General features: G+C 45.3%; 1 protein-coding gene across 3 annotated transcripts in view; it reads left to right on the forward strand.

The window, feature by feature from the left end:
- The window catches only part of IRF5 (interferon regulatory factor 5), a 215,697-nt gene extending 193,086 nt beyond the window's left edge, over positions 1-22,611 (forward strand). For all 3 annotated transcript variants that reach the window (XM_069629551.1, XM_069629549.1, XM_069629550.1), the window contains 4 exons: positions 468-761; positions 8,540-8,929; positions 13,120-13,238; positions 15,653-22,611. In XM_069629551.1, the coding sequence (XP_069485652.1) occupies positions 468-761; positions 8,540-8,929; positions 13,120-13,238; positions 15,653-15,892 (1,043 nt within the window). In that variant the 3' untranslated portion in view covers positions 15,893-22,611. The remainder of the gene's footprint in view (positions 1-467; positions 762-8,539; positions 8,930-13,119; positions 13,239-15,652) is intronic.
- The last annotated feature ends 4,333 nt before the right edge of the window (positions 22,612-26,944 follow it).

Consider the following 26,944-nt stretch of genomic DNA (forward strand, 5'->3'; position numbering starts at 1 on the left):
ATGGGTGGGAGGGTAGTTAGAAGGATGGTTACATGGATTTATAAACATAGGGGGAGTGAGTGAGGGAGGTGGGAGGGTTGCTGTAAAGACAGTTTTCGGAGGGTTGATTATTCATTGTGTGAGTGAATGGGTGCCTGTCCAGGTGAGTGGATTAGAAGTATATACGGATAGATGGATGGGTGGATGGACAAATGGATATTTAGCTGCTTGGCTAGATGGATGGAGAAAGTGATTGGTGGGTATTTGGCTGCAAGGTTGGACGGACATGGTTTGATCGATGAGAAGACCGATGGGCATCAGTTTGGGCGGGTTTGTGGTTAGGTCTGAGTACTTGGCAGGGTGGGGAGATGGCTGAAATACAGGGCGGATGGGGGAATTGATGATTTGAAAGGGGGGATGGATGGAACCTCAAGTCTTCAGAAATATTGACTAATTGTGTTTATTTTGTATGTCTGGTCATGTTGCAGATAACCCCCCACTGTACAACTACACAAAGCAGGAAATGCCCTTTGGAATTTCTTGCTGCAATGGACCCTTTCCTCCAGAGAACCTGACCAATGTGGTCCCCACTCCTGCTCCCCCACTGAACCTTCCACGAGGCGAGCACCCATCACAGAATCTGGCTGGGCCAGCCAGGCACATTCAACTGACAGAACTCATCCCGACAGGAACCATCGAGAGTATCCCAGATGTCGGCCTGCCTCTCGTGAATGCACCACAGTTCATCCCGGACCTGCTCATCAGCCCGCACATGCTTCCACGTAAGATATCCTGTGCTGCACTTGCTGATGTTGTCTTTCTGCTCAGGATCCTTCCTGGCGGCCTCATAGGAAAGCCGGGACCGGGTTCTGAACTTTGGGGACTCTTCACATGCCTGAACAGTATTGCTTGGAGCCATCAAATTCCCTTTAGTCCAATCTGCCTCTGAATCCATTTAAGGTGTCTGATCAGCATAGAGTGACTGAGCCACTGCTCCATACGAAAAGTGAGGAAGCTGCATCCCTGTCTGTTGTTCTCTCCTATTCCTTTCCATAGTGGGGGCAACGGTTCCCTCCATGTATGTCCCCAAGAACATGCTGATTCCAAGCTTGCTTTTTTGCCTACAAGCCATTGGCCACCTCTTGTTGGAAAACCACTCCATTCTGCATATTTAAGTCATACCAAACGCTGCATGTCATTGAATCCTGCACACATTATTTTGGGTATAGGCTAGTTGCGATCTGAGCATTTTTATAAAGGTAAGAACACACAGCCTCTGCCTGAACACATCAAAGGCACATAAAAACATCTAGGAGAACAACCTATAGATATGCCAGGCCCATTGTCTTGTCCATTCTTGGCACAGGGAGCCTGCATGGTCTCTGGAATAGCCCTTGCTTCCTCAGTACGCTTTGTCCTCTGGATCAGCCTGAGGATTTCTTTTGCATTCTATTAATGTGATTGTGTTCAGACTCTGCTTGTTTAGAGACCGCACCCCTGGGTTCTTTAAGGGACATATTTTCATTTGACCATTCCACCTCTGCTTTCTTCTGAAAGTGGAGGTGGAATGGTCAAGGGAAAATGTATCTTCCAACTGTGTCATGCCATCTTTCACACAACATGGTCCCCATCCCAAGACCCAGATCCTACCTGCATTTTCCACCTTCCTTTCTGTCAAGTCAATCCATAACATAACACATAACAAGGGCCTAGTCTGCAAACCAACCCGGTCTGATTGTTAAGTTGATCTGAATGCGTGAAGACCTCCGTTCTGGCAACTGTCCAAAAATATCTTGTGATTCTGAGCAAATCGCTTATCCTCGTCGTGCCTCAATTTGTAAATCTGTAAAAACCTACTTCACAATGCTTTGCCAATCACTGCCCGGATGATGTATTCGCGAACACAATAGGTCTAGTTCTGACATTACTACTCACCTTTTAATAAAAAAATTACATCATTATTCAATTAAAATAACTTATTACAGTGTAGTTGTAATGTCTGGTGCCGAGCTAGAACAGTGCTAACTATCAGCACCTGTCGTATCCCAGTGATTGACTGTGGTACATGGTGCTTCCCTGCAAAGAACTACTCATTGGCAGAACTGAAAGCTCTGTTGAGAGAAGGGGAAAAGGGCAGCCCCAGAAATGATCATAGTTACTCAGATGAAGCTACCAGAATGTATAATGCCCTGCCATTGATGCCTATGAGGAGTCAAGCCACTCTCCTAAACCCAGGACAGTAGGATGGAAAAATCAGGCGCATGTGCAGGCAGCTGCTCCTACACTATCCTGTTTAGAGTAGGATGTGCCCTCAACAGCTCCCCATTGGTTTTCCTTCCCTGGTCAACGGCAAGCAGGATGCAAACCCTTTCCATAGCCCAAGGTTCACATCACTTGCTTATCTACACCATGCACAACATGCTGAAACATCAGTCATGCATACTTGTGGCCCCTCTGCAAAAGTCAAACTGGGGCAAAAAGACACAAGCACTAAATGAAAAGTGGCCCTAATTATCTTATTAATTTCGTGACTTTTCTTAATGAACTCTTTGAATTATATACTGAGTCCTTTTTTTGTATAAATACAATATAAATGCTGCATTTTAAGAAACACTGTGCCAGCAACATTGATAAAAAAGAAAAACGACCAGCAGCTTAGCTGAACTCACTGAACTTCCTTGTAGCCCACCATGGCAAAGGTATGTAGTTCAACACCATCGTGGCCCAGCCCCTTCCACCCTTCTACCATCATGGTCATTGGCTCCGACCCTTAAAAAGCTACATTGCAGCACAAGCCCATTTCCTGCAGACAAGGATCCCTTGTGGCCCCAAAGAATGGGCTGGTCCCACCCTTCCCCCACAAGCCTAACGGAGATTGATTGTTGCATCTAGTCTGATGATGGTGTGAGGCAGGGGCAGCCCTGGGCAACTGAAAAAAGCTGATCGAGAGTTCATGGAGAGAAAAAGGAAACCAGTATGCTAGAATGAGCAAGGACTGCTGACCCATGTTGATAGTGACCCATGAGGGACCTTGGAAGTCATGAAAAGAGTAGTGTGATATGCATTATATTCTTCTGGGTGGGTGAGTGCTCCTTTTTCACCAATCAATTTCTTGAGGGACATGACAAGCAGCTTGTACTGCCATGGTGAAGCTTAGCCTCCATCAGTAACCATCCATCCTGTATCACAATATTAAAGCCAAAGTGCTTAGAGGTGATTTAGGTGCATGTTACATGAAGAGTACATATTGTATAGGACCCCTTTCAATGTCTTGGGGACCGCAGAGTTGGCTCCTATCCTTCTTAATACATTGTGCACTAACATTTTACTTCATGCCCTCCTTAACATCTCAACACCCTGCAGTATCTGGAAATGTGATTGTGGTGGTGGTGGTGGTTGGCGGTTGCTTATATGGAGGATAGGTCATCTTAAGGCGAGTCTCCTTTCTCCCATTTGCTGGGGGGTTTCTTGCCTAACTGAGCCTCAAAGCTGTCTGTTGGCTCCATACATCTTATCTTCTCACAAGACATCAAGGCTGATCATATATTAAGTAAAATAGCTGTAAATCTTCAATCAAAGTTGAATCCCAAAGGATATAATGTAAACAAAAAGAGCATTTATAAGGACAATAAAAAGTAATGATTTAAAAGAAATTCTAAAACTGCCATGTATTGTTTTTTCAGGCACATTCTAGTTCAGCTAATCCTTACCCTCCTTAAAGCTACACTTTCTGCACTTTTTTAAACCAACATCTCCTTAAATGGGGGTTAGCCCCTTGTACATATTTACACTCATCTAACGCATACCAAGCAATGCTTTTCCTGTCTGCCTCACCACTCCTCCCCTTTCACTAAGCCACCTGATGTTAGTTTTAAAAGTCATTGTTTTTGTTTATTCTGCCTTTTTGGAAATGTATTTAGTTTGAGATTTTGTATTTGACTTTTTCAGCATTGTACCTTGTTCATTCTCTAATGGGAGTAGTTTCCACAGAGGCTCCCATTTCTTCCATCAGAGGGCAGGTCTACGACAGCCAGCACCCTTTTCCATCACTGTTGGCGACACTGTGACTTGTGATAATCCTGAATGGATATTTGGATGACCCATAAGCGGAAACAAGGGCCACGTTAATTATACAGTGAAACCTGCAAAGCAAGCAGTTGAAATCCCTCATTACCTTTAGGCCTGTAAGGGAACAATTGTACCTATGTGTCGGAAGGTTTATAGTTTTTCCATGCAATATTAGAGTTCAGGTGACATTTACAAAGTTTTCAACTTTGGTCTTGTGATTTATCGTGTCTGCATAACCATGTGGTGTGTTTCAGGACCAAAATCGGGTTAATTGCTGTATAGGTTTGTGCATATTCTGTAAAGCCTCCTCCCCCTCAACAACCTGCTTCAAGGTGCACAGCTGCACCTGTTCACTTTGACCAACTATTGCCAGTCGCCTCTAATGAATACAAGCGCAAAGCAAGAGGATCAGATTGGCATATTCTTGGTTCGGGATCTTCCATCCAACCGTTGACCCAGCAAAGAGGAGGTTCTGTTAAGAGAAGGGTTAAGGGGCAACCCTAGAAATTGGGAGTAGTTCCTAAGATTGAGCTTCCAGGATTGAGAGAGCCCCAATAGGAGTCACACAGAGCCAAGTGGCTCCCCCATACCCAGGACAGTTATTGGAATTGGTTATTTATAACACGCTTAATACCCAGAGGTTTCTAAGCGGGGACCTGGAGATCAAAACTGTGTTTTGCTCCATGTCGTCTTGTTTCCAAGGCGAGCGCGTTGCCCCTGAGCTATCCTCCAGTTTAATCAAGTGGGCTGTGCATGCCATGACTCTTGGCCTATTTCCTTCTCATCAGTAGGCTTTTCTTAGACTCAATAGCTTTGCAATGGTTTAACCACCACAGTCCATGGCAATCCAGATGCGGACGCTTTTGCTATCCCTGGCTTTACATCACCTAGTTAACAACACCATGCACAAGATGTGAAGCAGCAAGAATGCACACTTGTGGCCCCTCTTCCAAGGTGGTGGAGCTTTCACTTGGCTACTCATGCCAAGTAGGTAGGCCAACATATCTGCTAATGTACCCCCAGTTCAACATGGCTGAGATTCTTGGAGGTGGGTTGAACCTTGAGAGCAATGACCCCCATGAGGGAAGCAGTAACTGATACCCAGGCAGTCTTAAAAGAAGGCCAGCCTTAAAAGAAGGCATCAATGTGTTCAACCTGCCCAGCTTCCTGCTGCCCTTTAACGCTTGCAATGAAACCCAGAATCAAACTATATAGGTCAGAGCTTCTTTCCATGTTGTCTACAAAGGACAAAATACTAACAGAAGTGCCTTTCAGCTGTGTGGCCGCGCTACCTTCCTACAAGCGAGTAATCGTGCACATTTGCCATGTCTCCCCTTCCCCTGAAAGGTACTGCAGTCCATTTTCCCTAGACTTTTTTCATATTCTGAAGGATACTCAAATACAACAACTGTACAATGGATGTATCATTGAGGTATAGCAGATCATCTCTCTAAAATCTGCATCGTGTAGATTTAGGGGCATCCTTGTAGCATCTGATCCGGCCATTGCAGGACGAGACATGTCTTTTGTATGTTTGTTGCCCTGTTCCTGCAAAGGTAGAAGAAGGGTGTTGGAGAGGACCTAGCACCTTCCTGTACCTAACAAGCGCTTCACAATTAGGCAAGACTTCTCTAATCACTATAGCACTGCGAAAGCCTTTTTCATGCATATATAATCGCACATAGATGTGGCCAGGCACTAAATGAAGATAGTATTTAAATATAAGGTGCAAATGACCATTAGCGGAATACACTTGTAAATGTTATTCTATGTAGTTTTAAAATCTCAAAACACGGCAAAGAGCTCTGTACCAAATGGAATGCAGCCTGTGCTAAAAATAGACTACAGGCATTTTGTGGTGTTCTGCTAGCTCTGGCAGAGCACGCAAATTGTCCGAGCAGCTGTTTCCTGCCCATCAAAAGCCCATGCAGACTAAGAATAGAGGAGTAGCAAAATGATGATAAACAGGAGCTACAATGTGTTCTTGCAAAGGCAGCAGTATGCTAAGTAGTTTGTCCTAAATGGCAACTCGGCCATGCAAGGGGTACCCCAGTACAGTTAAGGGTTACCCCTGTAAATTGTGCTACCTTTCAGGGGGAATTGTTGCACTCGCATCTCTGTTAATAATCCAGAAAGCAATGAGAGGGCCTCACTCATCACAACTCGGCAATCCGACTTGCATCATTGCAGGTGGTCCAGTTAAGTGTGCCCTTAGTGTTCTCCCAGATGTATTGCGCAGATGCATTTATCCTCCAGTATGCCTGGCTCCATAAATATGTTATGTTAATTACACTTGTACCGCGCACGTTCACCCAAAGGCATCTTGGCGCTAAGACTAGATGAGCATGCTAGGTGGGACAGGAACTTGAATAGCAGGGTTTTGAACAAGCGTCGAAATTGCAAATGATTCACAGTACGCCTAAGTGCAATGGCCAATTAATTCCATAATTTGCCGCCTGCAACAGAGAAGGCTTGACTCCCCCCCCCTAACCCCCCATAGGTGAAATTTAGGAATTCCAACAAGCACGCCTCACCAGAATGGAGAAATTGGCTCAGAACATATGTCAGAAACTTGTCTTGAAGGAAATTCGCTCCCTGGTGATAGTATGCGGGGTGGACCTAACAAAGGGATTTAAACATAATCCTTTTAGCCACAGGGAGCCAAAGAAGGGAACAAAGTACCAGGCTAATGTGTGAGCCATAAGGAGTAGAAGTGGCAACCAGGGCAGTCGGGTTGCAATATACTGTCCAGCATTCTTTGCACCTGGAGTCCGGGCTGTTTGTCAGTAGTATCTTTATGCTTGGTGTGCTTCTGTGGAACAGGATCCGTCCTGTGGCCCTTGCAACTTCAAATACGTCCTCTGAAGACGCACATCATGTTTTAGAGGCTTGACAGCCATTGCAAACACTTGGTTGGCAGGCTCCTGCAGCTTTTTTCCATCCATTCCTTGGTCTCCAGGGGACTCACTGCAACTCTCCAAGCAAACCACTCATTCTTTCTCACCATGCCAATATGCATAACATTTTTCAGTCATTTGAATTGCATTGGTTTCTTTTACTCACAGCAAATGTTAGCCACCGCAAACTCCTTGACTATCCATCACCAGCGAGGCTGATCCTCTGCTCTCTGGCTTGGGTGACTCCTTTTAACTGTCTCCTCTGCTCATCACAATGGACACTGGCCTTTCATGGGTAATCTAGGGACCCAATGCTGCTAGTTTGAAGCCTTTAATTCCTCCCGTCATGCCAGGTGATGGGATATCAGGGACAGGCCCCTGCAATTCAACAAAATGCTGATTATTCTAAATTCAGTTCCAATCCAAGAAATGTCCATGAAAACAGCATATCCTTTTACATTTTATAAGCCTGCCCAATGGAGAATCCAACCGGGCATGTATAGGGAAGTGTGTAACTGATACTGTACCTATATACATATACCTTTAAAACGTGTTGTAAAGAAGAAACCGGTGACACACTGATGGTGTTGAATTAATACTTTACGTTTGCACGCGGGGAAGGTCGCTCAGCCAATCATGTGGCTGGAACAGCGGGTGAGAATACACAATCCCTGCCCACTGTCCCAGCCACCTGTTTTTCCCCCTTTTTTTTTATTGTGGGGAGGCCACAGGGAGTATCTCCCTGCGGCCTCCCCACCTCCTCCTCTTACCTGCGGACTGGAGCATTACGCTTCAGACACAGAGCTCCTCACGTATGGCCACCATAGACATGGAAAAGGGACTTGGTCCCTTTTCCATATGGCGGCGGCCATCTTTTTCTTTTCTTATTCATCGGGGTACCGGCAGCACTAGCAGTACAGATCTCCCAATGAAAAATTGTGAAGGCCTTTCGCACCCTGTGGATGCTTTGCTCGGGCCTGCTTTAGCTCGGGCTGGCGGGCAGTTAAAGGCCATGTCCACCCCAGCCCACCCCCACCCGGCATGTTTTCTTCTGTTTGGATGTGTGGAATCCAGACTCTAACCTCATCAGAATCCTGCATTTGTGCTTATCCTTTTTTCTTCTCACAGCGCTTTAGCCAATCAACAATCTTGGAATGGATGCTCTACCTGCCTGTAAAGGCTGCTTCCAAGATTTCCCCCTCTGCTCTGCCTGCCAAACACCCCCCCCCCCCCCCGGCTGCACAAGCTCTGATAATTAGTGAGCCTTTACCATTGGGTTCTGTTGTGTGCCTGGTGACCTTCGACATTGTTACAGGCCTTTCCTTCGTCTTGCATCCACTAACTTTGGCAACCATCACCTGCTATTCATTGGAGCCCTCAGGTGTGGCCTCTAAAACTTTAGAATTGAATAAACGCCTTCACTCTTAAGACAGAGAGAGAGTCGTCTGACTTTTATAATGCACATAGGACAAAGGTAGAGCCAAATTGTGCTGATGTGACGTCACTTGAAGTTTCTTGCTTCACTACATGACAAGCTGTGTTTCTGCATTCAGGTCCTGAGGCATACTTATCAGCCATTGTCTTTTGTTCCTTAGTGACTGACCTTGAAATCAAATTTCTGTACCGGGGGAGGACGGCAGGCTCGCTGACGGTCAGTAACCCCCATGGCTGCCGACTCTTCTACAGTAATCTGGAGCCTACTCCGGACCAGGTGGAGCTCTTCGGGCCCATGACGCTGGAGCAGGTGCGGTTCCCCAGCACAGACAACATTCCAAATGAGAAGCAACGCTTCTACACTAATCACTTGCTGGATGTCATGGACCGTGGCCTCATCCTGGAGCTCCAGGGCCAAGATATCTATGCCATCCGACTGTGCCAGTGCAAGGTGTTCTGGTCTGGACCCTGTGCTGAGCAGCGCCTGGGTCCCAACCCCATCGAGAGGGAGACCAGGACCAAGCTCTTCAGCCTGGAGACCTTTCTGAATGGTAAGACCACTAAGCAGGGGGTGGGGCTTTTCCTGTGAAATAGACTAATGAAGTGGGAAGTGGAGGAGATGTAGGGAGGAGTGCAGAAGGAAGAGAACTCCTCGGGAGAGAGGGACAGAGGAAGGATTTTGGGGTGGGGAGAAGGTGGATGTGTGGGAGTGGAGGCAGCATTAAGGTTTGGAGAGGGAGTGCTGGGAGTAGGGTGGCATCCATAGGAGAAAAGTTAATGGAGGGTGAAAGTAAGGAATAGAAGAAAGGAGAGAATTGCAGTGAAGAAATTTATGGAGAAAGGTCCAAGGGAGTGAGAGGTGAAGAAATACTGGTAAATAAAGGGTAGGAGAGATGCAGAATCAAGTGGGAGATTATGTTTTGTTTTGGTGAGAGTTCAGGGGCTGGAAGTCACGAAATGCGCCTTCTCTTGATGATTGGGTTGAGGGGATGTCTGCCCTTGCATCCATGGAAAGGATGGCTTACAAGCGGCAAGGGAAGTTGAGGTTGTACGGAAAGGTGTGGGATGACTTTCTGCGTATTTACTGATTTAGTGCAAGTTATGTATATATTATATTCTGTTATTCTGTGTATTTTTACGGAGTATTTTTTGTTCTGATTGTTTGATTACTCATGTGTAAACTTTATAAATAAACAAATAAAAAAAAAAGAATCAAGTGGGAGAGATCTGCGAAAGAATGGAGAGGTGTGGCATGAAAATGGTAGACTTTAAGGTAGTGAATGGTGAAGGAAGGCAACTTCTAGAGATCTTATAGAGTGAAAGCCATGGAGAGAAAAACCGTGGGAGTGATGAAATGGGGAACAAATGGTTAGAAGAAAGGGGGATTAATGGCATGATAGGAAGAGAGGAGAGGTAGTGTTTTGAGGAATGAGTTGATCTGTTTAAAAAGTTAAGATGAGAATGGAATCAGGGGTACATATGCCATGGTCTGACCTCTGTGAAGAATGATTTCAAGCTCAACCATGTTCAAGTTGGCTGGAGGAAATAAATGGATGTGGGCCATATCACCTTAATTTGCTGCTTTAAGAGCATCTTCCCAAAGAGCTAGCAGGCGGCTCGTTCACATGCTGAGGCAGAACACAGATTGACAAGGATTGAGATGCAATCTTTGAGACAAGCTGGAAATGTTCTAAGAATTAGGAAATCGAAAGGAACATAGGTACACAATGGGGCAATAGCTGCGTATCATTAAGGCATAAAAGGAAAGCTTCATGGTAATGGGAAGAAAATTGCCACGTTTGTAGTTTTCTGAGGATTCCCTTTTAAAATGAATATATATGGCATAAAAGATGGGACAGAGGGGGTCTGGACATTCACTATTCCGTGACTCTAAAATGGATGCAGTTATAGAGGTCTCGGTCGAAGGGAAAGTAGTGCCAAGAATTGTGTGCAGAAGTTGAGTGTATTGCACTGGTGAACCCTGGAGAGTTCTGACTTTGGTGCTTGTTTTCAGATGAGGTAATGCGTAACTAGTTGGACGATCTATTCATTCTAATGGTCTACAAGTTGGTTTATATGGCAACAGATGTGGCGTGAAATATCTTGGTGCTCAACCCTGTGCTGACCGTTACTATTTTGGTCTATAATTTTGATAGACATAAAGGTATGGGCAATGTAAAGGATTGATTGATTGATTGATCCTGCTCAGCACCACCAAGAAATTGTTGTCTTAAATAACATTTCATTCCTGGAGGGACTATTTCTTCAGTTTTTGTATTCCAGGTTACCCCAGTCCCTACCAGAGTTGGGGCTTCACCTCATGTCTTTATTAGTTTATGTTGGTATCACCTGCATTTGGATGCAGTTAAGTCTGTAAGAAGCACATAAAAAATTCACCAAATCGCTTCACCTTGCCTTCTGTAGGCCAGGTGCCCATTCTTGATCAGTCTAAAGGGATCAGATAGGGTAGGAGAGCATTAAGTCCCAAGTAGTAGTAGCTGGAAACTACAGTTGATCAACTGAAGACATGGAGAATGTGTTCTGGCTGACAGTCCACTCTTGCCAGCCCCCAATAATCTAAACTTAGCATACAAGAGTTTCATAGTACATGGAAGTAATTACTGCCCTCCTCTAAATAAATGTTTGCAATGGATCAAAAGTAGAACAATAAGTACTTGTTGAGATGGTGCAAATAAAAGGGAGTGGAACAATAAAACGCAGGCACTACATCAATGTGGTGAAACTCAGATGTACTGCCAGTAGCTTGTGACATAAAACAAATTCAAATGGATTTGAGTAACACCTTCCGGGCTCAATGTGAACCTAACGAGTCAGAAAATGTGGGGCGGAGTGGTATGCAGCTCATATGGCCAGAAGGAGTCCATCAGACAGCCAAGATTCAATGATTGAGGAATGCAAGTTGTGGTCTGCATTACCATCATGCACTTATTGGGCATATCTGACTGTGCATTGATAGTTAATGCACATTTTAACAGACTAAGTGAATCCTAAGTTTGAAACAGAGGATTCTTATTCATGGTAATACAGTAGGACATGATAGTCTCTGGGCAGTGGGGCCACACAACCTTTAAGAATGTACAGACAAGTCTATGAACACCATTAAGGATCCATTCAGTACAAACAGGCATGCCTTGGTTCATGCTTCCCATCATTCTGAAACCCTTTGTGATGGATAGGGGCACCGTGGGAGGACTGTCAATCGAACATGTTATAAAGGGCCTTAAATCTGCATAAAACACTGTGCTGACGTATTGTGATTTGGGTTCTCAACTTCCCTATTGTGTCAGAGGCTTCAGAATAAAGCGGGGTTTGAGCACATGAGGGTTGGGGCTCTGCTGTAGTTGAAAACGAGTGTTAATGTCCCACTGAAGGCATAAGGGTCATAGAGTAGACTCATGGTTATTTTCAAACCTACCCTTTCAAATAGTGGGGTAGGGCAATACACTCAAGCAAGAAACACATAAGATCTACGGACAGGTTCTGCCTGCCAAGTGGCCCAGGCTATTTTACATACCCAAACAAACAGACGCACTTGCAGGGTTTCATGTCCCTCACAGCCAGGTGACCAGACCCCATTCAATCAAAGGACATAAAAAGGAAGAGGATGCCATCACAAACTCAATTACTGGCCACTCCATTTGTTCACAACTGCGTACACCAGCTTTATGCAGTAGGACATGGTGAACACAGGACACCCTGGGATTCCATACCACTGCCACAAATGAGGAGGGCTACCTTGCAAATGGAGCATGTCAGGGGTCTGTTGGCGCAGCATGCGCTTTGTGAAGGAAGCTCTGGTTATTGTGGTCTAGTGTCACTATGGCTGTCCAGAGACACGTCCTAAAATAAGAACAAGCTCACACAGTGTGCAAAGGGAAACGGAACTGCTGCGCTCACACTGTGGATGCCTGACCTTAAATGAAGAAATTGTACAAAAATCAGTGGGCCCAATCACTATCGTGCCTATGGTGTGTGCTGCCAAGGCTAAGTATAGGATTTCTTATCAGCCCGCAAAAGTTTGGGAAGTTGGAGTATTTTCCAAAATCTTATTTGACAATGAAAATAAGATGATTTTTAGGGCGGAATATCGGAATTCCTTTTCCATATATGAGTATCATTTAGGTGTGCAACATATATAGTGTAACTCTAAAATGTATATTTTTGTTACATATATGTCTTCATGTGAATGAAAGATCCATTTTTACTTTTCCATGCTTCTGCTTTGCTGGTACCATTGATCACATATTTTTAGGGATCTAGGTGGGCAGTAGGTAGGCTCCAAAGTGCCTGTTGGTTTCCTATTTTGTTGGGAGTACTTTTACTCCCTTTTTTTGTTGCTGGCAGTATTTGCATGTTTTCCGATAGGAAAAGTAGCAGGTATGCTTCAGATCTATGGGGTTGAGCAGGATCATCAGAGACGCATTGTATTCAGAAAAACAGGGGCCTTTTTCAACTAAATTACTTTGCTGTTGTAGTTAAAGCAGGTCAACGCAAAGAAATCTCTGGATGGCGGTGGAGTTTTTGCGCAATGGTCCCTTATGGAAGCCAATCCCATTGCGGCTGGCGGGACTTGTATGAGTGTGATCGGGATTAAGCTATTCGAAGCGCTGCATTCTATATCATCTGCAGGAGAGCCGGTCTGACTCTGGTCCTTGTCAGTGTGATATGGAAAGAAGTGTCTATTAGTTTTCCCTAAGTCTGCTTCTCTTTGGGGTTATAGAGCTCATCATGTGTCAAAAAGGGCAGACCAGCACTGCACCCCCTTACGAGATCTTCTTCTGTTTTGGGGAGGACTGGCCAGACAAGAAACCCAAGGAGAAGAAACTGATCACTGTGCAGGTAAAGCGAACATTCCTTCTCAAGCTCACCTCCATCTCATGTTCTTTATACTGGCGTCCCTCCCAGGCCCTTCTGTGGCTCCCTTTCCGCCGCCTCTCTCCTAGGCTTGTTTGTTGCTCACCTTAATTTACACTGACCTATCTCCCAGGACCATGTGTTGCTTATCTTCCTCGAGCAGCATTTTCAAGCTGTCTTGCCCTTGCTCACCTTCCGACACTAACCTGTGTCTCAAGCCAACTTGTTGCTAACTTTCCTCGCAATGGACTCTCTCTTTGGCCACTTGTTTTTCACGTTCCTCGCTGTTTCTCACCCTCATTTGACTCTCCTTGATTTGCCCTAAATGAATCATCACTGATTTACTGTTCTTGTACTGGTCTCATGTATTGTCTCATCCTCTGCTTGCCTTCCTTAAACTGGCCACCATTGTAATCTTGCTCCCATGGTTTCATACTTTGCAGGCTCCTTACCCTTCTGAGAGGGTCTCTGCCTGTCATTTCTTGATCTCCTGCTGGACTAGCAGCTTTTCTCACCCACTGCTTCATCTTCCCAAAACTTCCTTCACTGTTGTTCTCACACTTTGATTACCTTCCTCACAACGGGCAAGCTTGCTTTTCTTCCAACTTTCTCACCTTCCTTGCACTGGGCTTGCCTGCTTACTCACTACTTAGTCATCTTAGTCTCACACTCCCTCTTTTCATACTTTCTATAGTGTCCTCCTTGCTTGAATTTCTTTTGTTAATTTCTTCTTGTGTTGTCTCACACCTGTTTTGATTTCCATTTGTCACTGTACATTCTTGATTAGTGTCAGTGACTCACTCTTATTATCTCGTATTCTTTCCTTTCGGTCCTTGGACCCTCTCCCCCCTATTCTTCTATACCTATTCTTCATCTGCATAACTTGTAATTGGTTTGGGATCTATCCAGTTTGTTTACTTCCTGTACTTCTCTATTACTTGTCTTCATCCCTATCTAACCTGCTTGCCTTCATACATGTGTACACCCTTCCTTTTCTCCCAGTTCACAGATTTTCTCATTTTGCTCTTTCTCTTCTCTCCTTTCTCTTCTCTCCTTTCTCTTCTCTCCTTTCTCTTCTCTCCTTTCTCTTCTCTCCTTTCTCTTCTCTCCTTTCTCTTCTCTCCTTTCTCTTCTCTCCTTTCTCTTCTCGCCTTTCTCTTCTCGCCTTTCTCTTCTCGCCTTTCTCTTCTCGCCTTTCTCTTCTCGCCTTTCTCTTTCTCTCTGTTCTCTCTCCTTGCTCGCTCTCTCTCCTTGCTCGCTCTCTCTCCTTGCTCGCTCTCTCTCTCCTTGCTCGCTCTCTCTCTCCTTGCTCGCTCTCTCTCTCCTTGCTCTCTCTCTCCTTGCTCTCTCTCTCTCTCCTTGCTCTCTCTCTCTCTCCTTGCTCTCTCTCTCTCTCCTTGCTCTCTCTCTCTCTCCTTGCTCTCTCTCTCTCTCCTTGCTCTCTCTCTCTCTCCTTGCTCTCTCTCTCTCTCCTTGCTCTCTCTCTCTCTCCTTTTGCTCTCTCTCTCTCTCCTTTTGCTCTCTCTCTCTCTCCTTTTGCTCTCTCTCTCTCCTTTTGCTCTCTCTCTCTCCTTTTGCTCTCTCTCTCTCCTTTTGCTCTCTCTCTCTCTCCTTTCGCTCTCTATCTCTCTCCTTTCGCTCTCTATCTCTCTCCTTTCGCTCTCTTTCTCTCTCCTTTCGCTCTCTCTCTCCCCTTTCGCTCTCTCTCTCCCCTTTCGCTCTCTCTCTCCCCTTTCGCTCTCTCTCTCCCCTTTCGCTCTCTCTCTCCCCTTTCGCTCTCTCTCTCCCCTTTCGCTCTCTCTCTCCCCTTTCGCTCTCTCTCTCCCCTTTCGCTCTCTCTCTCCCCTTTCGCTCTCTCTCTCCCCTTTCGCTCTCTCTCTCCCCTTTCGCTCTCTCTCTCCCCTTTCGCTCTCTCTCGCCCCTTTCGCTCTCTCTCGCCCCTTTCGCTCTCTCTCGCCCCTTTCGCTCTCTCTCGCCCCTTTCGCTCTCTCTCGCCCCTTTCGCTCTCTCTCCTTTGCTCTCTCTCTCCTTTGCTCTCTCTCTCCTTTGCTCTCTCTCTCCTTTGCTCTCTCTCTCCTTTGCTCTCTCTCTCCTTTGCTCTCTCTCTCCTTTGCTCTCTCTCTCCTTTGCTCTCTCTCTCCTTTGCTCTCTCTCTCTCCTTTGCTCTCTCTCTCTCCTTTGCTCTCTCTCTCCTTTGCTCTCTCTCTCCTTTGCTCTCTCTCTCCTTTGCTCTCTCTCTCCTTTGCTCTCTCTCTCCTTTGCTCTCTCTCACCTTTTCTCTTTCTCTCTCTACCTTCCTTCATGATTGCCCCACTCTTCCTCTTTAATCTTCATGATCCTTCCTCTCACTCTACCCATACAGAGTGGGGGCTAATCCCTCCTCTTATTCCTTACTGCAGGTCATACCAGTGGCTGCTCGCATCCTTTTGGAGATCTTCTCGGGAGAGGCAAACTCGTCCATCGACAGCATCCGCTTACAAATTTCTCACCCAGACATGAAGGACAAGATGGTGGAGCAGTTCAAGGAGCTCCATCAGATCTGGCAGAGCCAGCAGTCCATGCACAACGCCCCTCCCCCACCAGGCCTCGACACGGTGCACGGGCCAGAGACAGGAGTGGGACCCTGGCCCATGCAGTGAAGAACTCCATACCTCAAAGAACTGTTAAGATGGGTCTTTGAACAACCCCTAATGAGCACTTCAAGAGACTCCAGGAATCTGGCATTCAGTGATCACTTTTAATGGAGAGCCTCTTACAGGAAAAGGGAGAACTGACCTTAATGACGACCCACCGAAAAGGGGGCATAAGGAATGTACAGAACGTCCAGTGACTGGTACTAGTGGCCAAGACGTCTATAAATTAACCCAGCAAAGTACTGACTTAACCATGCACCATAACATGCTTTCTGTCTTCCCCCAGACAGCAAGGAGGACCACAGTGTACTGCCATCATTCATGTTTTGTTCTTGGCCACAAACATGGGAAGTTATTTGGTTGCAAGCATTGCCCCACCCCGTAAACGAAGCATGTCTTATGACTTTTTATACAGCAGCTCACCGTGCACTTCACTTTGAAAACAGAATAAGTGTTGTTTTTCTAATTTCACTTCATTGCTTGTTCTCTTCGAGACATTTATTGGGGCTCTGTTTGTTTCATGAGGGACGGTATGCTTCATCGGTTGCCTGTGCAGGTATGCTGTCGGCATCAGCGGATGGAGTCCTTTGTCAGTGGCCTGTGCAGGTGTGCTGTCAGCATCAGCGAATGGAGTGCTTCAGCAGTGGCCTGTGCAGGTGTGCTGTCAGCATCAGCGGCTGGAGTGCTTCATCAATGGCCTGTGCAGATGTGCTGTCGGCATCAGTGGATGGAGTGCTTCATCAGTGGCCTGTGCAGGTGTGCTTCGTCGGTGGCCTGTGCAGGTGTCCTGCCAGCATCAGTGGAAGGTTTGCTTCGTCGGTGGCCTCTGCAGATGAGCCACCAGCATCAGCGGATGGGGTGCTTCATTGGTAGCCTGTGCAGATGTGTTGTCCACATCAGTGGATGGGGTGCTTCGCTGGTAGCCTGTGCAGATGTGCTTTCGACATCAATGGATGGGGTGCTTCATTGGTAGCTTGTGCATATTTGCTGTCAGCATTAGCATCCTGCTCAATAGCTGCTTAGCAGAAAAGAGTTTGGCCAACCAGTGATGTTCTGTATTAATGTTGCTAGCTAAAGAGACTGTTGCTTACCCGGATATCTGCTGCTGTCTTGACGTGTATTCTCACGCACTTGGAGAAAAACTCCTTTTCTTCCCTCTACGTGCCAAATATTCAGTTTTTATCCAGCACTTAATATTGATGATTAATTTGTTTCTTAGTGGTTCCAACTTTGGTGGAACCGAGGCACAGGGAACTGAAGTAGTTCGCCCATGTTCCCACTGTTCAGGCAAGAGGGCCAGCAGGGATTAGAGCTCATGTGAGACTATTAATGATGTACAAGTGTCCAAACAAGCCCCTATAGAACTTAATACCATTTGAAGATTGCAAAGGCCCTACCAACCTGTGCAAACTGTTGCCGAAAGCGCTTTTTAAAAATTGTGACAGTTTAATAAACTTTTCACAACAATGAAAGTACAAAAATACAAATAAATATCTGTCAAAAGAAAATAAATAACACTGATTACATATAAATGAAACCACATTTTAACATGGGAAACTTGGGGAAAATTGGAAGCATACTTTTGGCGGAAGATACTGAGACTTCCAAATTGCTTGCAAACTGCCACAATTAGACATGAACTGAGGCTCCAATCCATGGCCTCCTGAGCCCTCTGGAAATCACTGTCTTTATATTGCAAATGTATCATTCAGAAACCGGTAAAAAATACATCAAATACTAAAGAGGAAAAAACTCTTGGGAGCATGGAAACAAAAATGTATAGATATACTACTATACAATGACATTGATATAGAAACCCTAAAAGGCAACCCAGATAAAGCTAAAAGACGCCTAAAGAAAAGAGACTGGCTCGAAACTGATACATTAAAAGCAGAGAACAGACATTGCTTGAACATTATCTGGGGGAAAAAAGCAGTAAATCATCTCCCAGTATATATGAAGAGATTTCCATCGCCCATTTTTCGTGATCTCCTCATGCGATGTAGACTGAACATATTACCATCGCGGGAAGTGCAATATCTGAGAAAGCGGATAACTGAGCAGGCAGCCCAATGTCGATTCTGTAAGAACTCTGAACTAATCGAAACTACAAGGCATTTAGCCCTCTCCGGTCCTGAACTCCAAACAGTAAGAAATGGATTTTTGAGAAAATCACTGGCACAGGTTGACTACATTGTCGAGGAGGAATGGTGGGAAAGACTAATGACAGTTCATAAAATTAGTCAGACATTGGATGTCCTTAAATTAGTAGAATGGATTTTCAAGGAAATGAGGGCAGATGATTAACACCTAGACAAATGAATACTAACAAACTGGGAGATTAATCTACACAAGGAGTTGAAACGCTACTTGACTATTTGTTAAAGGTTAATAAGGGATTAAGGTTTAACCAATTAAACAAAAAAAAAAGAAACCGCATTTTCAAGAATGCTTAATACCAGGGGATAGCTCTTCACCTAATAATTAATGGATAATAAAATACATAAAATCTGTGCAAAACACTTTAAACATCAATCAATACAAATATAAACTACTGCACAGTTGAGAATTGAGGAAAAGGGCTGGTGATCAATGCAGTACACCCTAATCAACTGTCCTTAAGTCCCAATTGAGAGTTCTACAACTTGCCGTTTTGTAAAACAACCATTCTTCCCAATGAATTTCATTTCAGATCTAGTACCCCCAGGTCTCCCTTGTTTAATGCCACAAATGTCCTTATTTTCTCTTTTTGTAGCGTGGGCAGTTGTGTCAATGCACCACAGTCCTGCGGGTAGTTTACAGAGAGAGATAGTTATGTAGTACTAGGACTGTGGAAAAAATGACTTGCCACATATAGTATGAGAGTCTTGTTTAACCAAATATTCCCTACCCTACGCAGCGACCAATCATAAGTCCTCTTCATCCCCACCTCTACTCCACGGAACCAATTAAATGCACGTTCAATATTGGGGCAGTTTGTATTTGTCGTGGCCTGGCGCGGGCATGCAGATTCTTCACTTGGTCACCTAGACTGTCATTGCCCAGTAGTTTTTACTCTGATCTTGGCACAAGATCTCCATTATCCTGTGGATGCCCCATTACAATTGCACAGCAGAATACGCTTTCAAGCTACACAATTTCTCCCCATTAGGACATCTCATGCTCACTGACATCTTGGCTGTCGTGCTATTGTGTTGGGCATCCTTTACCCAAATGCGATTGTCTGAACTAGGCATTGGATGTTCTGTGATGAATAAGAAATATCTTACATTTGCTACAAAAATCGATGGGCACCCTGAATGGCAGGATCAATCCCCCTGCAATACCCTCTAAGTGTTTCATTGTTCCAAGGAAGTTGGCCTAGGCATCATTAAGGGCCATGGTAATGCTGTGGTAAATAGGGCTATATAATAATCAACATGTTATAATTAGGACAAGGTCTAGAATGAAGGCACAGTCCCCGTATCCTGAGAAGAGTATGCTGGACACTAAGTGACATGCACAGGGAGACACCATCTTCAAGAGGTATATACATGGAGACTCAATGTGGGTTCCTATGTCATGGTTTGTGTGCCACGCTAGGTTCCTGGGTTTAAGATGGACCCCTCCCACTGAAATGAGGGTAAAGGAAGTGATGGTATGTCTCTGGATAGCTCAAGAGTGCAGAAGTGGGCCAGCCTTAAAATAATTTCCTATGCAATTCAGGACCAACATGCAACAGTTTTAAAATGCTGCGGGTCCTGTGGCATTCCATCAGCAGGATTATTTTCACTGAGTTTTTTACCTGCTGATTTTTAGCTGAAAAAACCCATTGACATTTTTTATTAGGGCGGATCACCCCAATCCCTGCCCCTCATATTTTCCGATGAGTCCTTTTGGGCAGTAATCAGCAGCAAAAAACTCAGCCCAAAAAAACCCTGGTGGTGAATGAACATCTTACCGAGCTGTGGTACTCATTAAAGGAAGGGTAACGTGGCGTTTCCCACCACCTACAGCGTGTTAGTACACTAGAAGTTTAGACATTTCCTTGAGGAGTTCCCTAAGCTAACTACTCCTACTGGCTAACATGCTTCAAGTTAAAAAGTGCTTACAGGATCATTCACACTTTAGAAAGGCCGTTGAAGGCCTATATCATGGGGAGGGTCGCAGTGTTGTTGCTCACTCTGTAATCAAACCACCATCATAAGAAAGCTTTGACCAACTTGCTCAGCTTTCTAGGGACATGCCGGGATCCCGCTCTTCACAAAATGCTAAAATAGGCCGGTGGTTTCAGCGTAATGTACAGGGCACACGTTATGCTCCTGGTATGGCCAATGCACCTTTCATAAATCCAGCTTTCATTCAGCTAAGTACCATTAAATTATTGAAAATGCTTAATTAATATCTATGGCACAATTTAGTTTGTGGTCTATGCTGTTTAAATAGCCAATAGGTCACAGGAGCGACCTACTACAACCTTTACTAATGGTAACGTTTTGCATCCAAAGCCTTGTTCTTAACAAATGTCTCCTCTCTAAAACTGTATTTATTGTATTTAGTGTTAATCTACGGAGTAGACCAGACATATTGGTGGTAAAACACTATACAGCAATTAAGAAATATATATATCCTAAAATTGGAAATACAGCAGTGAAGCATCTTAAGTAGACCATGCTTAAAGCTATGTCAGCAGGCAAGATATTTTGAAAGCCAAACCTGCAGTAGCACAAAGATAGACTGGAGACAATCTGAGGAGAAAAACAAAGATGGTGCAAGATCTTCAGAAAGTGTCTGGGAGGCAAAGTCTTAAGGATGTATAGTATGAGTAATAGGACAGATATTTAAATACATTGGGACTTTAAACACATTAAAGGTGGGAGTGTTTTCCAGCCAAATTGATGCTCCAAAACAGAAGATCAAGGAACTAATTAAAAGCTGAAATGCCATTGAGACCTAAACAACTGAAAAATATCTGAGACAGATATGCGGGAAGGAGGGGGTTGCTGGGCAGTTCAGACTGTACCTTGACAGAAAGAACATTGGAAAGGGTGGTACGACTGTGTAAGTCCCTGTCCCACGCAATTGACTTTTCAATGGTCTCCCTGCCTTTCAGAGGTAGGCCTAATCTTTGACTGGCACATCCAGGCTCATGGGAGTTCTAGTCCAAAACATCTGAAAGCTGTAGGTTGCCGACTGGTGGTATAGATTTAATTGGGAAATAGGTAGAAATGGTGACAGCCAGCACAGTCTGTATAATATAAAATGAATCCTGAAGGAGGCAGTAAGATTCTTTGCATGTGTCCTTGGTAGTTATCAGCAATTGGGGAGCAAGTCAATTTCTGGATGCATAATGTATTCAATGTAGTCATGTTGGGAAAGACTCCAGTTTTTTAATATTAGAAATTTGCAACAGTTCATAAGTTTTTCATGCCTTAACAGATGGCCCTTCCTCAGGACTGTGTTTTAGGCACAGTGCTTGTGTCTCCAGGATCAAATGTGCAATATTGGGAACCTGCTGAGCAATACTGATTCTCACCTGTCTTCTGGAAACACCAGATGTCACATCAGACAGAGCTTGGTCATGGAAACATGCTCTGATGGACCAGGAATCATTGTGACCTGCAGAAGAGACATGATCAGTGTGCAAGCATAACAAGTATTCCCTCTTTGCAGGGGCAGCACCAACAATGTGGGTAGATCCAAGTAGGCTCCATTTGCTTAGTCAATCCAGAACAGTAGCCGTGCCAGCCATGTACAGATGCACTATGGGAACATTAGATGGGGGAAGACTGTTTTCATGTTTAAGATATAAAATACGATTTCACCTGTCTAGGCTTTAAGATGGTGATCTTTATACTATAAGAACCCAAAATGCCTCACCACTTTAGTTGGACTGTGACTGCAGCGCCGTTCGAAATGTTTGTGTTTGGCTGCTGTGCAGCAATTTCTTATTTCAACATGGATTTGCAGGATATGTGGGAAGCTATATGCTGACCGTCAAGCCACCTCTAAACTGTACGTTTTGAAGTGTATGTAAGTTATTGCTTTTCCTCCCCAATCTCTTTGTTTATGACTTATAACAGTTTTGGGCATCGCCCCCCCCCCTCGCCCTCCTGTGTCAGCATGATGATGCCCTCATCAATCTCAGATATGTTGATGTTGCTTTCGTGGTCCTACAGCCATGCCTCTTACCATACTTGGACCCCTTACATTTTCAGTACAATATAAAAACCTAAAACAAAGAAAAATCAATGGTGGGCTCACAAAATAAATCAGAACTGTGCAGAGAACAGAAACGACAACAATACTAGGAAACAGAGGGATGCTTTGGACACATCCATAATAAAGCTATAAAATGAGCTTGCAATGAAAGAATTCCATGTTTCTGGATGTTGTCAGTGCTTGTGTTCACAGTCTGCACTTGTAGATTCATTGCATAAAGGCCTATCGCTGGCCTCTGATACCATAACATTAATAGATAGGTCACAGCTACTTTCCAAAGGCCACCTGAAGAGAAGCATAAAAAGGACTTATGACAGAGGAGATACCAAATCGCATTCATCTTTGCCTAAGCAGCAATCACTGTTATCCTTGTATGTATGAGGGCGGAAACAAGTAATTTACCTGTAATTCCTGTTCTCCAGCATTGGCATCTTTCATGGATTCACAGGCTCATGAATATTCCTTGTCATCAGGCTGGGAATCCTCGGTAATAATAAAGCAGTTTTGCTTTAAACTTTAAAAAACTGCTTGGTACTTGTATACCCTGTTGCTGTCACGTTTGATCATTCTGCACCAGTCTATGACAGTGGTCCTCCTTAGCTCTATTTCTGGTGGCCATCTTCAGATTTAAAAGTGCACGTAATATGGCAGTAAGAACGAATGAAGAGCCATAGAGGGGTAGGCAGGAGGGTTGTGTGTGAATCCATGAAAGCTACCAATGTTGGAGAACAGGAGTTACAGGTAAATAACCTGTTCCTGCTCCAGCATTGGATCTTTCATGGATTCACATGGTCATGAATACAATTATATAGCAGTCCATGGATAACAACCAATGGGAGGCGGTACAGGTCTCAACAGAAGCAATGGAAACTCACCCCTGGAGCACTCACCTCAAGCAGAAACGTTGCGAAGCACTACCTGGCTAACAGGGGACTCCTCCCTGGAATCCCTGTCAAAGCAGTAGAATTTTGTGAAGGTATGGGTAAACCCCCATGTAGCAATCTTGCAAATATTGAGCAGGGTAACACCAGCCAGGAACGCCGTAGTAGAGGTTTTGTACGATCGGACCGAAAAAAAGGTCAGACCGTACAAAACAACCAAAAAATGCTACCGCCAAAGGTTCGAACACCAAAAGTTCGAACCTTTGGTGGTAGCACTGCAGGTAAATAAAAAAAAAAAAGATTGCGGGGGTGTTCCCCGCAAAACCCCGATCACTATACTGTGTGGCATAGTGAGCGGGGTGTTGCGGGGAATAGTCCCGCAGCACACCCGCAAAAAATAAAGAAAAAAAATGTGGGCTGCAGGGGTTTCCCCCGCAACACCCGCTCACTATACTTTACAGTATAGTGAGCGGGTGTTGCGGGGGAACCCCTGCAGCCCCTGTAGTATGTAAGTGTGTTCGCATGAGAAAGGTGCAAACTTTTGGTAGGTCGCACCTTTTTAATGCGAACATTCCAGCCGCAGAAAAATCAGCCACGGTCGGATCACTTAGAATCATAGTAAAAGCCACGTCTCTGATGAAATGCGCCCTAGGCCTACTTGGCAGTGGTCTGTTCGCCAGCCAATTACAGTAGGACATGCAGGCAGATAGCCATCTGGAAATGGAAGACTTTGACAGGGCCCTTCCTTGTTCAACAGGTCCAAATGTTGCAAAAAGTTTTGAAGTTTTGCAAAAGTCTTTTGTGCGTGCAATATAAAACTTGAATCCACAGGCAATGTCCAGTGAATTGAATGCCCTCTCTGCCAGAGAGGTGGGAGAGACAAAGAACACAGGTAGGACCAGCGGCTTGGTCAGGTGAAGTAAATGAGGGATGAGTGCACAGCACCACCCTGGATTGATGAAAGTCAAATATGGTGGCTTGCAGAAGAGAGCTTTCAACTGCCCAACATGTCTGGCAGGTGTAATAGCCACCAGAAAAACAGTCTTCCATGAGAGAAACTTTAGAGGGGCTCGATGTAGAGGGTCAAAAGGCAGTCCCATGAGTTTGGCGATTACTGCATTGAGCTTCCATTCTGGATCTTTTACTGGAGGGAATGTCTGCCACAGACCCGTGAGGAACTCCTTGACCAGCCTATGAGACCACAGGGAAGGTTTGCCCACGGTGTGCTTATAATGCGAGATAGCCACGAGATGGGACCTTTATGGATGTGTATGCCAGCTGTGCCTTTGCCAACGATGGAAGATATGGTAGTATTTGATTAGCCTTGATTTGAAGAGTGCCGAACCCTTGTGAATGACACCATATAGGGAAATGTTTCCACTTGTGCTTGTAGCCGGAGAGAGTGGACGGAGGTCTAGCCTTTGCTAGGGTTTTCCTGCAGTCTAAAGGCAATGTGAAGTGTCCAAATTCTAGGGCTGCAGGAGGAAAGCCGTCACCTTTAGGGAAGCTGGGTCATGGTGCAGAACGGACCCTCCTTCTCTGGATAACAGGTCTGGGTGAAGAGGCAGCCTGATGCAAGGTGCTACCAACAGTGTTATGAGGGCTCATCTTAGATGATCCCTGTGGCATAGATGGTGTAGGGTTGCTTTCTTGTCTTTTCCTACTCCCAAGATGGCTTCCCGTGTTCCATGTGCGCTTCCAGCCTTTCGGATGCTTCCTAGTCGGTTGGCCCCGCCCCCAGCTTCCGAGATGCTTCTTTTACCTGCATCTCGAGAAGCACTCTGCATTGCTTTTGTCCGTAATCAATGCACGTAAGTTCGCTAGTCTTTCTATCCTTTACTTTCCCCTCATCCGTCTCTATTTGCTAACATCTCCTTGTCACTTTCAGAACGCGGGATCCGTACCAGTCCATAGATTTCAAATCCTGTATCAGTCCATTTAACCGTGATCACACGTCCTTGTATGCAGAGCCCCCAAAGATCCACGTATAATCGTCAAAAGCCACGAACATTAAGGAACCTTCTCGCTCTTCAGGGTAGGTTACATCCCGGTTGCATAGCAACCGACACTTGCTTGATTCTAAACTGTGGGTAACGCTCTTTCATACTTCCTTTCTTCAGAACGACACTTAAAGCCCATCCTCTACTAAAATCCAGAGGGCATCTAAACCTCATTATCAAGGTATTGACTTTAATCCGGCCCATCAAGATATATTATATCCTTCCGCATTTGTGGTTGTTCCCTTGGCAACTGGGGACACCAACGTGTAGTGAAAACAGACTTCTGTATAACCTCTTGCTCTCGCTTTGTCTACCTTTCAGCCATTCCTTGCTACTATTCTCCCTTCCGATACCAGATCTCTCCAACCCTGACAACCCTGTAGATCAGGTAACCCATCCTGGGATATTATTAGAGTTTACTCTCAGCCTGTGTTTGTTAATCACTTACCATTGTCCTCTTTACTTCAGTATTGGCAATAGGGGGCAGCCATCATACGACCACCTTCCAGTGAAGAACTTTCGACACCTGCAGAAAGTGCTAAGAACCTTCCCCGACTACGACATCCCAGGTTTCTCCCCCCCGAGGGTTTCCCGGGGTTCTCTGTGCCTTCCGTCCCGTATACTGGGTCAGGGGGGGGGAGTAGAGTGGCCCAGGGGATTTTCCTTACTTCAAATAGCCGCACAGGATCCAGGTTAGTGGAAATCTATTGTCAACCGTTATTGTTCCTGTTAATTGTGAGCTGCTAAATCCATGAATAACAAACAGATGTAGAAGGTCGGAATACCAAATCTGTCGTGGCCACGCCGAAGCGATGAGGATCATCTTGCATCGGCTTTGAGTGCATTGATTACTCGTAGAAGAAAAGGAATTGTAAGGAATGCGTATAGGAACTGGCTGTCCCAGGGCATGGAGAATGTGTCCCCCAGATTAATCCCTTGCAGGTACCTGCTGCCAAGCTGGTCGCACTTGGAGTTGGCTGCTGTGGTGAAGAAATTGATCTGTGGGCAACCCCACCTTGAGAAAAGACAACAAACTTGATCTTGATGGAGTTCCCATTTGTGGCAGGATGGCAGTTCTCTGCTGAGGGAATCTGCAATCGTTTTGTGGATCCTTGCTAGGTGAAAGGGAATGAGGAACATGCCCTGAGATAGTACACAGTGCTACAGTGTCTTTGCCTCCTTGGACAGAACGGGAGAGCGGGTAGCTCCCTGCTTACTGATGTAGAACATTGTGGTGGTGTCTGAAAATGCAAACCACCTTGCCTTGGAACTGGGGTTGGAAGGTCTTGAGAGCCCAGAACACAGCTTGGAGCTACAACACATCGATATGTAGTAGCTTCTTTTCCGGCTGGCAGAGTCCTCTGGTGTGGATCCTTCCAGTGGGTGCCCTCCAGCGAGGTGTCTGTTGTCACAGTAGCCTGATGTGCCAGTGGTCAAATGGCGGCGGCTTGCGTGAGGTGCTGTAGACTAGTCCACCAATGCAGAGCCTGGCAAAACACTCAGTTGTGTGAGATCTTGTCATTCCAGGAACCTGACACCTGTTGCCACCTAGTATCTAGGAATTCTTGGAGAGGTCTCATATGCAGTCTGCAATGAGGTAGTAGAGGGATGTATGCGGACATCATACCAATTAATGATTTGATTGAGTGAACCGTAGTCTGTGGGAGAGAGGACCGCTGCTGAATCTTGCCAAGTATGACCTTGACCCTCCCCTCTGAGGGGGTAGCCAGACACTGCAGCATGTTGAGTTGTGAGCCCAAGAACAGAGCCTTCTGAGATGGCGACACACATGACTTTGGAAAGTTTATGGAGAATCCCAGTGAAGTCAGGCATTAGATGGTTTGCTCAGTGTGTTGCAGGGCTAGTGGGAGAGTCTGCGTGCGGATTAGCCAGTCGTCCAGGTAAGGGTAAACTTGGATGCCTGTGCGGCGCAGATGGGCAGCTACTGGTGCTATGCACTTAGTGAATACTGTTGG

The sequence above is a fragment of the Ambystoma mexicanum genome, chromosome 12 (assembly GCF_040938575.1).
Source record: "Ambystoma mexicanum isolate Mex_15411 chromosome 12, UKY_AmexF1_1, whole genome shotgun sequence".
NCBI classification, from domain to species: domain Eukaryota; kingdom Metazoa; phylum Chordata; class Amphibia; order Caudata; family Ambystomatidae; genus Ambystoma; species Ambystoma mexicanum.